This window comes from Candoia aspera, chromosome 17, assembly GCF_035149785.1.
Source record: "Candoia aspera isolate rCanAsp1 chromosome 17, rCanAsp1.hap2, whole genome shotgun sequence".
Taxonomy (NCBI): domain Eukaryota; kingdom Metazoa; phylum Chordata; class Lepidosauria; order Squamata; family Boidae; genus Candoia; species Candoia aspera.
Genome location: NC_086169.1, coordinates 1,286,485 through 1,301,529, shown reverse-complemented (window position 1 = coordinate 1,301,529; position 15,045 = coordinate 1,286,485). Strand labels below are relative to the sequence as shown.

At 53.0% G+C, this 15,045-nt stretch overlaps 1 protein-coding gene across 1 annotated transcript; it reads right to left on the bottom strand.

Annotated features, from left to right (window-relative positions):
- TUFT1 (tuftelin 1) lies at nucleotides 1-13,161 on the bottom strand. The gene is made up of 12 exons (XM_063317258.1): nucleotides 13,095-13,161; nucleotides 6,346-6,420; nucleotides 5,958-6,062; nucleotides 4,946-5,032; nucleotides 3,998-4,069; nucleotides 3,416-3,532; nucleotides 2,916-3,044; nucleotides 2,287-2,381; nucleotides 2,041-2,146; nucleotides 1,868-1,951; nucleotides 1,166-1,266; nucleotides 1-375 (listed from the first exon to the last, which is right to left on the bottom strand). The coding sequence occupies exons 1-12, from the start codon at nucleotides 13,152-13,154 to the stop codon at nucleotides 312-314; spliced, it is 1,095 nt and encodes a 364-aa protein (XP_063173328.1). The 5' UTR covers nucleotides 13,155-13,161; the 3' UTR covers nucleotides 1-311.
- Between the last annotated feature and the right edge of the window lie 1,884 nt (nucleotides 13,162-15,045).

Here is a 15,045-nt window from a genome sequence, read left to right as displayed (position 1 = left end):
AACCAAGCTATGAAATTTGGGGGGGGGGGGGTTGAGTGTGGAAGTTTAAAAGGCACTGTCCTTTTCTAAAGTAACCCGCTATCCAATCACTCGATTTTATTCTACAGTCCCACATTTTCCTCCCCGATCCACACCATCCGAAAAAATTCACAGCTTTTGACCCGGGGGAGGCCTTCCTGCTCATGCCGACTCCCTCCCTTGGCACAGGAGGTGGTGAGGTGGGGAGCCTGGGGGTCGAAGCGATAAAGGAGAGGCGAATGCCTACATCCAGCGGGTTTCCAGTGGGCACAATTTTCCAGGCACGATCCTGTTCATGTTTCCAACACTCTGATCAGGGGCAAAGGTTTTGGTCCCAGAGGTTTGGTGAACCTTTTGCTGGAGGAAAAGAAGAAGAAAAAAAGATTTATTGCAGGGACAAAGGTGAGCAAGGATCTGCAGGGATAGGCGTGGCTGGGCCTGAGCCTTTACTTTTCAACATTCAGGGTTTCCTGAGCTACCTCTGGGCCATCAATAGGTAGGATTCACCTCTGGGCTGGCCTTCCACTGAGGACAGAAGACATTAAGGGCCCAAATTAACTCTGTGACTGAGACTGACAGCTCGCTTTATGGCCAACTGCTTTTTGCCCTGCTTGGACCCGAACAGGGGTGAAAACCGGCCATTCCAGGTAGAGCCGATGCGAGTTCAAGTCACCGTTTTGCTGCAAAGTCCTCCAGTCGCTTTGGACATGGCTGGGATGAGTATTCTCCAGAGGAGAACAAGCCACTGTGATTCCATTTACATTTCTCTTTGCTGCCCAGAAGAGACTGAAAAAAGCTCTCGCAGAAAGGGGGGTGGTCTGCTGGGTTCCTGGCGCCCTCATTTCGTTGCCCAGAGAGGTAACGTCATCCGTACGAGGGAGAGCGGGGCTGGCTGGCTATAAGTAGCAAATCCCTCTCTCCCTCACACTGGTGATGTCGCCTAGCTGGATAAGGGAACGTCTGCAGCAGAGCGTCAAGAAACCAACGGTTCGACCCTGAGCCCCCAGAGGTGGTCCTCGACCTCACCTCCAGTCCCCACCGACTGGAAGCTTGAGATGCAGGGAGGGCGTCCACCCAAACCACCCTGCTGGCCCTCAGTACGATGGTGGCCTCGATACAAGCTGAGTCGGGGTGCCCCACGGCTCACCTGCCGAGCGTCTCCGATTTGGAACGGGTGCGGGTGTGGAAGGCCCCGGGGTTGGCTTGCTTCTCGATCAGGTGTTCCATGCGATCGTGCATCTCCAGGTTCTTCCACGCAGGAAAGAAGGGGAGGGGGTCAGGAAGGAACCCCTCGCCCGGGGAAGTGCAGAAGCGAGGAACTGAGCCGCGAATAAGGGCTTCCCTGCTTATCATGGCCTGGCCTTGCACGTGGCCCAATTCATTCCCTAGCATTCCACCACAGGGCAGCAGCGCATAGCCTCGGACCATCCTGCAGCCTCCCCCAAAAACCTAGGATGATGGGAGTGGGAACCCCACATCTTCGTGCTCCCAAAAGCATCAGGCTGGTTTCAGAAAGGGAGGGGGTTCACCACAGCTACCAGCCAGACCGTTTGTGGACCCTCCCGATTCAGAAGCCAGCTATCTCCAAACCCCAAATGAAGGGGAAGCTGGGAAGAAAAAGATTCGGGGCGACCCTGGCGGGAACGAAGATGTTGGGTGTCACAGAAGGGCACGTCCGTAATCTGCCCTTTGTCCAGAACAAACTAGAATCTTTGCTAAGGGAATCCAGGGGTACAGCACCACGGATGGCTGCCGTGACAGCTTGTGGACAGCCCCCCCCATTGACTCGGGTGCAGGGGGCTCCCCCAACCCCAGAAACAGAGCGGCAACGCAAGAATCAGCTCCTCACCTCGGCCTCCAGGTATGCCACTCGCTCTTTAAGCTCATGAATGATCGTGTCTTTCGACTGGATCACCATCTTGGAGTTCTGCAGCTGGAGAGAAAAGACCAGACATCAGTGCTGACCCCTGGGGCCCAACCAGATGCCCCTCGGACCGCCGGGCCCCCCACCACCGCACCAACCTGCTCGATCATCTGCCGGACTTTGCGCTGCTGGCTCTTGAGCATGTCGTCCAGGTGGTGGATCTTCTCCCGCAGCGTGGCCACCTCCTCCTCTAGTTTGGCCGACCTGGAGGGGGAAGAGGGAAAGGGATGGCTTGTGGGGGCCGGCTTCTTCAACCAGGGGTCGCCGAACTGGCCCTGGGTCTGGCTGCCGAGGGAGGTTTGAAGCCCTTTCGGGGCCTGCCCCGAGGCTCAGCTCGGCCTCACCTTTCCTGCTTGGCCACCCAGTCCTCCTGCACGTTCCTCAGCAATTCCAGCTCTGACTCGCCGTCCCTCACCTTCTGCAGCAGGACCTGGTGCTCCTGAAAAGGGAGGCAGAGGGCGGTGGGGCGGGAGGGCCACCCAGCCTCCTCGTGCGCCTTCCCCGCGTCCCCAGGACAGAAGCGCACCGCCAAGCCCTGCATGCAAGCCAGAGGGGGCCTCGGTCCTACGGGGGCCAACCCCGAAGCTGGACTCGCACCAGGGAGAGAGAGAAACACCTGGAGGGTGGGTGGGCAGATGCGCAGAGCTCCATTTGTTCCTTTTCCTCATTAAGCCCCTCAAAATACAGGTGCTGGTTCCCCGACACGCTGGACTCCAATTCCCGCTTGCTTGCCCTGCTCAGGGGCTCTGCGCACCCCGAAACAGGCGCCTATTTCCACCCCGAGCGACCTCCTTCCGGAGTAATCCAGCAGGCTGCCCCCATCGCCCTGGACTACGGTGCCCATCACTGGGAGGGGGCAGAGGCCCAGTTCCACAAGAGCAAGGCCACAGGAAAAGGGTGCCCAGGGGTAGATCCACAGACCCACGCCCATTTCAAAGCCGAGGCGGCAGCGGGGTGCATCCTCCGGCATTACCTTCTCCATGCCAGCCAGGAGCCTTTGCAAATCCTCCAACTTGAGGTCCTTCAGTTCCAACTCCGTTTCGGCTTTCCGGAGGGCTATGCCCGACTGCTCCGCCTCCCGCTGGTAGTGGGAGATGGACGTCTGCAGCGCAAGAGGAAAATCCGGATTGAAAATGCTCCCCCCAGCCCAGGAGAAACCCAGGGCGATTCAGTGCTGCTGCCCCCGTCCTTTTTTTCCTTATGCATCGTCGGTTTTAGACAGTAAGCTTGAAAAATGACTACAGTAGTCCTCATTCAACAACCACTAGTTTAGTGATGGTTCGGACTTATGGCATTTTTATTATTTGTGTACCCCGTTAGAGTCTGCAAAGCATTGTCCATTTCCCATCCAGGGATCAGAACATCATTGGGGATTTTCCACGAGGAATCCAGCCCCTCCTGTTTAAAGGGTGCATTGCAAGATATCCATCCAGGGAGAAATTCCGGCGCCCCAGAATTCCCCATCAGGCTCACCTCATAGGCAGCCCGGTCCGACTGATGCCTCTTCTCAGCCTCCTGAAGTTTAGAAAAGAGCCTCTTGGCTGTCTCGCGCATGACCGAGATGTCCTCTGCAGGGTACATCGGCTCATCCTATGCCCAGAGATGGATCAGAAAGGGGGGGGGGTTAAATCAGGAGGCAGGAAGCTGCATTTGCTCACTGCACAAGGGAGTCTAGAAAGAGGTTTTAATATCCATTTTAATCATGCCAGTATTATTACGGTAACAATACCAGATATTACTCCAACGATGGGGTTTTTTAATGGACCAATACAACTTCCATTATTGGTTTCATGTTCAAAGGGACTAAAATCATACCAACAGGAGTAGGAAAAACTGAAATCATAATAATTAATTAAACAGATGTGCTGCTAGGCTCCCAGGGACCGTGAAAGGTTTTCTACCCCTTCTCAAATGGAAACTCCGCGATCCAAGGAAGCGGTTCCAAAGACCCACGTCCCAAACATCACGAGGCTCCCCGGCATCGACCCACATTCTGGGGGACAGCCCTACAGCCCCGCTTTTGAGCTCAGCCACTTCCGGAATCCCAGCACAGACCTGGCTGACGGATACGCTGCGATACGAAACCGTTCGAAGAGGCTGGAAGCCGTTGGACTTGCCCAGGGTAAGCTGCGTTTCAGAGAGGAAGGAACGAAAATAAAATCCCATCAGGCACGTCACTGGAGCCATGAATCCGTCTCCTGACGGGTGGAGCGCTCACCCTTGGGGTGACAAGTTTGGCAGATCCAGGGTGAGTTGCCACAACGTCCCACCCAAATTCTGAAGTCACGGCCCCCCTTCCCCGGGAGGCTGAGATGCCAATCCACCAGCGGGCAGGGTGTGCGTGCAGCTCAGCCAAGAAACACATCGCAGAGACAGAGACAACAATGCTGTGCCAGCCAGCTAAACATCTGGGAATGGCATCCTGCCTGGCTCGTCAAGGTAAGAGTGAATCAGCCGGCTATGCAGGCAAGCCTTTGGTGCCAGGGAGACAGAAACCATTCCCTGCCAAACACAAAAAGCTCCTTTCTGAGCAAAGCCCAGGCTGCCAAAGTACCCACTGACAAAGGGTGGGGCAGGGATAAAGACCCGTATCTCTGTGTAGAAAAGCAAACAATTTCAAGGGTCGAAGAGGCAAGCCTGTTCCCTAGAAAAAGGGGGCGGCTTGCCTTTTTGTCTGCACAAGCCTCGAGGAAGCAGAAAAGAGGATTCTTCAAACCCCAGGGTTCCACCAGAACTCGATGGGGTTAAGCACCAAAAAAACACGGCCAATTTTCTATTGTTGTCGCTCTGCCTCTTGATCACTGGTTCCTGGGATCAGATTTTTTTTTCAACTAATTCAAACTGGGAAAGTTTGAAAACTCGGCCCAGCCTTTGAGAAGCGGCAAAGGGACGATGTTCTGAGCGCTCCAGAGAGGAGCTGATTTTGCCAAAAGTCGGGCCTCTGTTGGCAGCTCGCCTCTTCCTGTTGCGCGGCGGGCATGTCACATTGAAGGCGCCAATTACCTCTTGCGGGTGACAGTTGTCGTTTGTCAATGGAGAGAGGTCGTTTCCCTGCTTCGCCCTGTCTTCGGCCCGCGCTCTGAGATACACCTGAGTCACCAAAGGAGAAACCACAACGCCAGTCGGAGAGAGAACAGGGGAGAGGACTACAGAGCCTGACAGGGCAAGCCAAATTTCTCCTGGGGCTGTTGCAAAGCGGTGCACAACCTGGGATTGGGGGGCAGGGGCACGGGAGCACACACACACCCCAAGAAGCCTAAAAATCAGGCTGTGCCGGTTTTGCAAACAAGATGGCACGCCGGGTCGCTCGGCACGCAGAACCGTCCTTGGCTCCCCTGCAGAAACTTGTCTTGAAGAGGTTCGGGGGCCGTGTGTCTCGGGACGCAAAACTCAAGGGCCAGCGTGAAACAAGGGAGAAGCAAAGGCCTTGTTCCCTTCCCATTTACAAGCATCCCCTGAGCTTTGGGGGAAAAGACCAGCATGGCTAGTTCTGGGGCTACTGCGGAGGGTGGGAACGGTGGAAAAAGAGAACTTGCAAGGTGCCACCCAGGACAAGCCTCTTTGTGGTCCTCTCCTTGCACCGCTTTTAATGATTAAAACTGGCGGGGAGCCAATCTGGAGGAGGGTGCTGATCAATTTTGTCAGCCAAGCTCCTTAAAAAAAGAGCCTTTCCCTGCCATCTCAGAGCAACAGTGGGAAAAGCGGATTTCTTTTCCGTGTCTCCACCAGACATTTTGGGAGCCGAAGAGGCTAGCCGCTTCAACCCCAGCGGAGGCTAGCCTCTTCCGCCCTTTGGCAAAAGCGCTCAACCCGTCCGAATGCCGGCCCATTCGGGAACGGCTCAGGGTTCCAATCTTCAAAAAAAAAAAGTATTACAGGTCACGAATCCAAGGAAAGGGGGGGGGGGCACTTCGGGTCGTTTAAGGGCACAAGGATGATTTTTACGGAGAACCCAAGGGAGGCTCATGCTCAAAGCATGTTCCCTCTGAGAAACCCTCGCCAGCAAGCACCTCACCTTGATGATCTCTTCATCACCATCGTTGGATTTGACGCATTCGGAAGCCAGGGCATGGCTGTTGGCGGGCTGGTTGGCTACCATGGCGAAGGCCCTCCCCACCGGCTGCAGTGAGAAGATGCAGAGCAACCGCTGAAGAGCCTAGCCACAAGCAGGTTCAAAGCTCACACGGCCCCCAGCCACTTCCAAGACACCCACTTCCCACCTGCTGGGGTGGGGGGGAGTTTCAAAGGAGGGGAGAGTGATCCAGAAGCTCAAAACAACCCAGCCTTAACTTTGTTTAGCACAAGACCAAGGACCTTGCACAGGCTTTCCAGCTCACTGCAGGAAGAGTGGTGGCCATTTCCTGAACTGGCCTACCTCGCAGGGTTGGTGGGCACAGCCTTACCTTTTGCTTTACTTGGTTACGTCGGTCGCCAGGAAGGTCATTCTGGAGGGTCAGCCTTAAGACTTTCACACTGTCCTGAAGTCACAGTGGGTGGGTGGCGGGGGGGAAGAGAAAGAGAGAGTTTAACAGTTGTGTGGCTCAGCACGAATTAACAGTTGGGTGGCTCAGCATGAATTATACTGTGCAAATGTATTACTACTATTTATTTAAATTTATCAGCTGCCCAACTCTGGCAGGCGTCTCTAGCCAGGGAGAGAAAACACTTTCCAATCCAGGCACAGGATCCAAATCCACCGGAGAAGATGGCGATGCCAGAAAGGCCTTAGACGCCTCCCTGTTGCAAAGCATTTGCAATTTAAAACTCAGCAGCGGGAGAGACAGAGGACCAGCAAAAGAAAACCAAATTCAGAGGCTCCCGGCTGAAATTAAGCACTGGCACCTCATTTCCCTATGCAAATCAGGCTGCCTAGCAGGGTCATCTGCATGGAAAACATCCTGCCCAGGTTCCTCTCCCACAGAAGTCCTTTGGGATAATCACCCCTCCAGCTTTGATGATCCAGCCGCCTCCCACGATGCCTGGCACCCCTTTGCTACCGCTGACGAATTTATGGAACAGAATTGCATTGCCCCCCATCTGCGGCTCAGCCTAGGCGCGCACGTTGGCCTTCGCAGCCTTCTGCCAGGCCAGGTCAATCCCATTCTTCGTGGCTTCTGCGAGGTGCTTTGGCCTCTGGGCAAAGCAAAGCCCCCAACCATTTAAAGCTACGCTAGAGGACACACACACACAAGCTTTAGCAATCACCAAACCTCACCCCCGGTGGGATGACGCCACCTTCTCAAACAGCATCACCACCTCCATACCTACAGAATCCATCGGGCAAACCGAACGCAACCACCACAGGGTGCTGCCACCTTCCCTAATAAGGCAGTGGGAAAGGGATCGAGCCGAGATCTGCCTCACTTCTATCGGCAAGCGCCCCAGCGGATTCCCACCCAGAGCAAAGGCATGCCAGGAGGGGTGATCTGCTCTACAGGTGCAGGGGGCACCGAGGGATTCTCCTGTAAAGGGTCCCAGCCTGGCAGCCGTTTCTTCCCCCAGGAATCTGGGGGGCGTTTGCAAATTCTGCGGCTGGAAGACCCCAACTTCCTTGCTGACCTTTGTGGCCTTCCAACGTCCACCTTGGAGGGTGGACTTTTGGCCACAGAAGGACCCACGCGCCCCTGCTGGATACCCTTTGCCAGAAGGACCCTTGACCGCCTGGAACTGCAAAAGACCCCAGACACTTTTCTTTTAAGACAGTTTCTCAAACTCGGCGACTTTAAGACGGGTGGACTTCAACTCCCAGAATTCCCCAGCCAGCATGGCTGGCTGGGGAATTCTGGGAGTTAAAGTCCACCCATCTTAAAGTCGCCGAGTTTGAGAAATACTGTTGCGGTTTCTGCCCAGTTAATAACATTTCACTATTTCGGGGTAAATCCTTCCAACGCCCTGTACAGAAGACAGACAGACAGACAGACAGGGGAAAAAACGGTCTGTGGTCATTATGAAATGCCCCTCTAGAAAATTATGCAGCCTGCAGGCGTTATTCACCGTGGGCTGACTCAAGAGTCAGTCCATTGATGTTTCCCTGCACTAACAGTAGAGCTCACAAGAGGCATGGCTGGTCTGCGGAATCACCGCTAATGCCTGGCTTTATCCGTCACCTCAGCCCGCCAAAGGCTGAGCAGGGCACTGATTCATCTGCAAAACCTTTGTGGAATCTGCACCCGGTGTTACTCCAACGTTTTGTTGAAGCTCCAGTTAGCACTGCACACTCAACAGGTTTGTACCGAGAAAGGTGATCAAACCGGGCTCAGCCCCAATCAACATGCCCCTACAAGGGAACCCAACCCGCCAGGATTTTGCCAAGCCTCTTCCCATGACTGCCACCCGAAGGACCGTCTTTATCCTTCTGGACCTCAACCCTTTATCAGATCCGTGTTCGGCCCCATAGTTTCCCACGGGTCAAACACTCAGCCGCGTGGAGAATAAAGGAATTCTGCTTCAGAGACTCACTAATTAAGGCCTTTTTTTTTTTTTACAGCGCAAACCTCTACCCCATCAGCAATGTTACTGAAGATGCCACCAACAGACCTCCTTTTGTGTCCCAGAAAGTAGAGGAACCATGTTGGCTGCTCAGAAATTGCTTTCCTCCAGATCAGCGTCTCTCAACCTTGGCAACTTGAAGATGGGTGGACTTCAACTCCCAGAATTCCCTGGCTGGGGAATTCTGGGAGTTGAAGTCCACCTGACTTCAGATACTAAGGCTGACATCATCATCTCCACGCAAGGCACCTGGATTATTCCAGGTTGACAAAGGTGGCACAGCTAAATATAGCAAAACAAGGCCTTCACAACCCCCAGAAAAACACAATTAGCTGTTTCTGATTCGCTTCACACACACCCTTTTGCCGTTCCGCACAACTCTCTCTCTCTCCAAAACCTGCAAGACAACTTCGCTTTTCAACAGTGGCGAGCTGTCAAAACTGCCCCTATCTGCTATGCACAACTCAAGGTAGTAGGATCAGCGGCCACCGGAGGCCGTTCGCAAGAGCCGACAAACCCCCAGAGCTGGGTTGGTGTGTACTGAGCCGCAGAACGGAGGAAGTCCCATTTCCTGAGTGAGGAAGTCGTCTTCTTTCCATCTGACCTTTCACTAAGGCCCATCTGCTCCGTTTTGGCAAGGGAAAACTCTTTGAGATCCAGAAGGAAAGGAAAGGCGGCATCCAGGAACGCATTAAGCCAAGACAATTCAGCCTTTATCTTGCTGTTTACCAGGAAGGGTCAAAAATATGCCTTCATCCTTTGCCTTCTTAAGTGGCCTGAACAAGGCAGCCACGGAGAGGGCCTCCTAGTGAAGACCATCAAAAGTTTCCACTGAGCTTAGTCATGCCCAACCCACCAAATCTGGGACCCCCCATGGGTGCGTTGGGCGACAAGAGCAATTGGGAAGTCCAGCTGTTGGGAACAAAGCCAAGTTAAACTCCTTGAAGCAAGCCAGATGAAGGAGACATGAGAACGGTCACTTTGCTTCCAAACCAGGAGCAGAAAAGTCCCGTCGTTGCAGCTCCAGGTGGAAACGGCTGGGGCATAAAAGCAAGAAAGCCAACAGCCTAAACAGATATGAGTCAACAAGTTACGTCAGAAGTTTTCTCAGGAACCTTCAGCCATCATCCAGCCAGACCCAACCACCCAGCCTGTGGAAGGTCAGAAGAGACTAAAAGGAAGAAGAACTGTTTTCCCTTCCCAGCACACTTACAGGCACAATTCTTTATGTATGATCTGGAGAGAACCATGAAAAGCATAACTCACAAAGAGGAGTTGAAGGCAACTTAAGCGCTCCAGCCTCTCGATGGCTCAGGAAATTGGTCCCCCACCCCAACCCGTTTATATGGAGGGAAGGAGCTTCGTTAGATTTTTGTCACCCAGCAAAGGGACAGATATGGGAGGTCTGCCCAGTAAAAATAACTACATGGTGCCCACAGGCCAATCACCGGCCCTGTCCCCCAGTGCTTTCAAGAATGGGGCAAAGTCTCCTGTTTTTAAAAATTACTGGCAGTTCGTCTTGGTTGATTCCCAGGATCCAGTTAGCAAGTGGCCCCCGGAGCCCAGAAAGTCCTAAAATTTGGGGGGAAGGAGACAAGCTATATTTTTGCAAACCTTTTACTCTAGGCCCGCTGGGAGTAGGTGGGCAGAGGGTGCCATTTTGGCTACCAAAGGACAGGAACCGGGAAATTCGTTTATTTTGTACGAAAACCTGACTTTAAACCCCACATTCCAGGTCCCAAGCCGAACCCTCTGAAGATGGTGCATTTAGAGAAGTTCTACCCAGCACTGTTCAAAGTTGTAACTTGTCACATTATTCTTTTTTAAGTTATTCTTTCTTGCCTCCTAATCGCAGCTAACGATTTGGGCCTGTAACTCGCCAAAGCATTCTGTTGATTTTTAAAAAAAATTCCTTTCATTGGTTTGATAAAAACCAAGTCTGTAAAAACAGATCAGCATTATCGGACTGAGCCATCCACTGAGTCCTTTTTTCAAGGGGGCAAAAAAAGCCTGGATGGGGGGGTTAGGCCCTGAGCACGAAAGAGCCATCGCTCTGTACGTGGTCAGAGGCCCTTCTACGTTGAGATGCAGAGTCGAGGAAAGACGAGGAGGAAGAAGGGGGTGTCCCAAATGAAACCCAGAAAGAAGAGTGGGAGATTTTCTGCCAAGCCTTAGGAAATCATTGACACACGGTTGAAGGCTGAGTCTTCGCTTTAAGAATTTCAGGAATCCGGGTGGGAAAGTGCAGACAGCTAGGGGAAAAGTGGGGGGGGGAGGAGAGATACAGACAAGTAACACCCACTGCATTTACAGGAGATGACACTATCGAGGTATGTTTATCAGCCCAGTTTTAAGGAGGGGTGGAACCCCTGGCACTCTGCAAACCATCTTTTCAGTGGGAGAAAATTTAACCAAGGGGAGCCAGGCTGATTTAATTCACCAGCCACGCAACACCTAACAGCTTTGGGAGTTTTGCATCCAGTCAAGAAAGAATATTTTCCACATCCTGGGAAGAGATTTTTACCTTTGGAGGGCACCCCCTTCTCTGGCTAGGCAGCCCTGCACAATTGGGATTAATCAACGCCGCATCACCCCAATTCCCTCTCTGGCTTTATTCATCAAGGCCCTAAACCTAACTGGAAACGCTTCATGGTTTTCGCTCTGGGCCAGGTCAGGGTTAGGGTGAGTTTCGCCCGGGCGAGGCAGCAGACTGAGAATTAATCATCTTTGCATTTTCAAAGCCGTTTTCTTTATCCTTGAATCGGCAGATGCAACTTGACAGTGGTTGTCTTCATTGCTAAACCATATAATAAATGATAAATAAATAAACCAGGCACTCCGTCGAATTTCCATCCTAGGACAGACCTTAAACGTCTTGTGAATTTGGAGTCCTCCTCCTTCCCCATCCCGTTTTTCCCCCCTCATCTGGCAAGCAGTGCTGCAAAACTCAGGTTTTGATGTCGCTCCTTAAAAAGTACTTCCCTATCATAAAAGAGGGCTTTTTAACCATGGTTATGATTTATAAGCTTCAGTAAGCCACCCCTGTGTTTATCCACGGGGAGGGGGGAAAATCCATCTTTTTTTAAGTACAACATGCATTTAAGAGCGGTTTCTTTTCTTTTTTCCCTTTGAAATAGTCCAGGCCTAATTAAGCCAGTTCTCTTATTTGACCAACCACAAAAACATAAAGATGATTAACGGACATCAATTAAATGTACTGCAGCAAAAGCGTTTTCTTCCACTACACCCAACACCTTGCCTGGTGCAACCCCATGGCAAGCTTTTGGGGTCCCATTTATTCAGCAATTATTCCCCAAACCTTCCACCTGGTTACCTACTGAATCCAAACCAATCAAACTCAGTGAAACCACGGAGCGTTCCCTTAAAGTCCCCAATTTTCCAAACCACGCCAGATGCCCCACAGAGTTTTATCTGGACACACCCTGCTTGCGCGCACACACCACACAGGGATTCGCAGATGTTACGTAAAAGACAGCTGCAGCACACCTACCGATCCCTGCCATCTGGGTGTCTGAGCTGCGTTGAGCAAGATCTGCCTTGCACTATACGCTGAATTCTTCTCCCATCTTAAGGCTCGAAAGTGAACCGCCGGGCCAAAATAAGTCCAGCCCGTCTTGCGTTTTGCACATTTCTACCATCCAAAGCCGGGTTTCCACCGCACAATTCCAGGCATGCAGCTGGGGAACCAAGAATCGGCCAAAGGGCTGGGTGGAGACCATCCCAGACCCCGATAAATCTGGGGGGGGGGGTTTTTAATTCCAAGGAGGGAAGCTCAGCTTTGCAGTGGGATGACGGGGCGCGGGCAGAAAAGCCCATCAACCAGAAATCAATCAGAGCTATTGATCAAGGGATGAATGATACCCATTCAACCACCACCTCTGGTCCCAATGCTGAGCAAAATATCTGGTTTCAAAGAAAAAAAAAAAGGGGCACTCGAAATGGGGTGGTGGTTTTGGAGACCCCCCCCCACACACACCCCAAATGGGGAGCTGGGGAAGGAGAGATGGAGGGCTCGACCCCCCCCTTCCCCATGGGCAGGATTCCAGCTCCCATAACTCACAGCCACCAGACAGGGGATTGTGGGAGACCTCATCCAAAACATCTGTAGGGTGCCAACGCGGGGGGGGGGGAGGAGAAAGTCTGCACATGCTCAGAGGCGCCCTGAGCCCGCGGGAGGGGCCCTTCTTTCGCCTCCGGGATGACTCCCGGGGAAAAAGCAACCGGATTCTCCGCCTGGATCCGCAGCCAGACTCTGGCGGCTTTCCACACTGCACTGCAGAGATATAACTCAAGAAGGGTGGCAGCTGGCGCTTATTTAAAAAAAAAAAAAACCCGATTTTTGGCCGCTCCTGAGCCGTCATGAAACATCGCTTTTTAATACCCCCCCTTTTTTTTTTGCAAAAGGTCTTGGTTTTGCTTTTTCTGTTTCTACTTCGCTGCCTGATGCGCGGCGCTTCCCGGGACTTTTTCCAAGAAGAACGCGGCGCCGCTTGGACTTTTAAAGCCAAAAACATCCCAAGTTTTTCTTTTAAAATACTCCTGCAGAAGTGAAGCAATGCAAACGCGCAACAGCCAAGCCAAGCCAGACTAAGCTAAAATAAACTGCATTTACCCCACCCCGCGCCCGCATACGCCCGCTCACCGGGTGCTCGTCCGCCGTCTGCAAATCCACCAGCGTGCAAAGACTACGCGCTCCGCTCATGGCGACGCCCCGGCGCAACTGAGGCGGAGACGGCCACGCCCGCCGCTTATATACCGGCCACGCCTCTCCTGACGCCGCGAGCGTTCCGAACAGCTCCAAGCCGCGCCCCTTCCCCGCTGCACGCCGGCGTGAATGCAGGGCGGCAGGCCGCGCCCCTGCTCAAAGGTGGTTGGCCGGTCTCCTGAGGCCTCGCGCCGCGGGGACCCGCCTCGGGCTCCGCCCCTTCGCCGCCCTCCCCCCGCGCATGCGCCTGCCTGCCTTGTCCTCTATTCCTATTTATTTTATGTTTTGACAACTTCTTTATTAACTAAGTAATCAGCAACGTGTGAGAATGGAGGGGGGGTGAGCGGGGAGGCGGAGAGAACCCATCCTGGAAACATTGGGGAGTGGGAAAAAAAAAAGGAGAGGCCAACTCAAGCTGCTGGACTACAGTGACCATCATCCGCAGTTAGCGGGGCTCTGCATCATGGGGGCTGGAGTGCAATCTGCCATGCCATGCACTGGCGCTCCAGCACCTACCATAAGGCTTTAGCCTGGATGGGGAGTAGCAATTGCATGGAACAGTTGCATTAATTTGCTTTATTTGCTCACTTGGTAGGTGCCAAAGCAAGGAAGACTCCAGGGCCTTGCAATCAAAACGTGCCAGCTATTAAAACCTCTCGACTCTGAGCAGCGCCTCAGAGGATGGGGGGGGGGGGAAACCACCACCGAAGGCAGGAAATAATTTTAAAAGGCTCCTTCCTGCCCATCATAACGATTTAGCAAAGGCAGGTAATCCCTTGCGAAAACGCACCATAACGCCCAACGGCGGTCGGAGAGTGGAAACACCAAGGAGATCCTTCCAAGGGGGTTATTGAGTCAGATAGGTGTGGTGCTGCCCCGAGCAGGAGGTGTTTTATCTTGTTATTGCTTTTTTCCCTTGAAATGTCAAAATTAACACTGTTTCCTTTCCTGGCTGGGAAAACAACAACAATTTCTTAAATTCGTACACAGCCCAACTCCTATTACGTTGGCTGGGGAATTCTGGGAGTTGAAGTCCACCCATCTTCAAGTTGCCAAGGTTGGAAAACACTGCTTTAAGGCATGCTGGGAGATAAAACTTCTACACACGGAAGAATTTTGCATCTGAGAGTGGATGTATATCATTTGCATCATTAAACCTTTTCCCATCATTTAATATTCGGAGGTTCCTAGCAGACAGGCCTGCCTTAATGATTTCACTCCTTTGTAAGCCTTGTAAGCTCGTCACGCTGTCTGGTGGCGGTGAGTTCCACAAGGCAATCACCCATTGGCATCATGGCATCTGCCATGGCACAGGCAGGCGGGGAACTTAACGCAGGCTTTCAACTTCACCACCTGCCTTAACTTCGTCCAGTTCCAGGCCGCACCCAGGCCACGGAAAGTGCCTCCCTGCCCTGCCCTGCGCGTGGTCCTCATCCCCAAGAAGGCAAGTGGCCTTGTTAGGTTTGCACAACCTGTGATACTGAGTTCAACCGGTTGCCAGAAACGGTAGCTGTGGGTTTAGGATGCGTTTGTGCATTTGGGCAGGATGAGCGAGGCCAAGACCACCCCGTTCCTCAAAAATGCAAGTCGAAAGAGAGTCCCAATGCTCTCTGAGCATGGGCAAAGTGCATTTGCCCGTGCCAGCGAGCAATACCCCTGCAGCCTTCCTCTACGGCCCCGACATTCAGCAGCAGAACGCCAAGGCATGCTGGATTCGGACCCGCCACCGAGTTTGACGATGACCTGCACGGATTTATGCGGAAGTCAACCCTATCCAGTCCAAGTTTAGGAGCCCTGCAAAGGCGGGGGGTGTTCTCAGAGGGGGGAGGACAAGGGGGAGCGGGTTGGGCCGCAATTAAGCGTCTGCCAGCAACGCACCCGTGTGTTT

What these genes read in the sequence shown, in the direction of transcription:
- TUFT1 (XM_063317258.1), bottom strand. Translation starts at nt 13,154, where the DNA reads ATGAGCGGAGCGCGTAGTCTTTGCACGCTGGTGGATTTGCAGACGGCG. An exon ending in TGGGTGGCCAAGCAGGAAAG is followed by an intron (nt 2,147 to 2,286) that starts GTGAGGCCGAGC and finishes TTCCCCCTCCAG; the next exon opens with GTCGGCCAAACTAGAGGAGG. An exon ending in AAATCGGAGACGCTCGGCAG is followed by an intron (nt 376 to 1,165) that starts GTGAGCCGTGGG and finishes CTTTTCCTCCAG; the next exon opens with CAAAAGGTTCACCAAACCTC.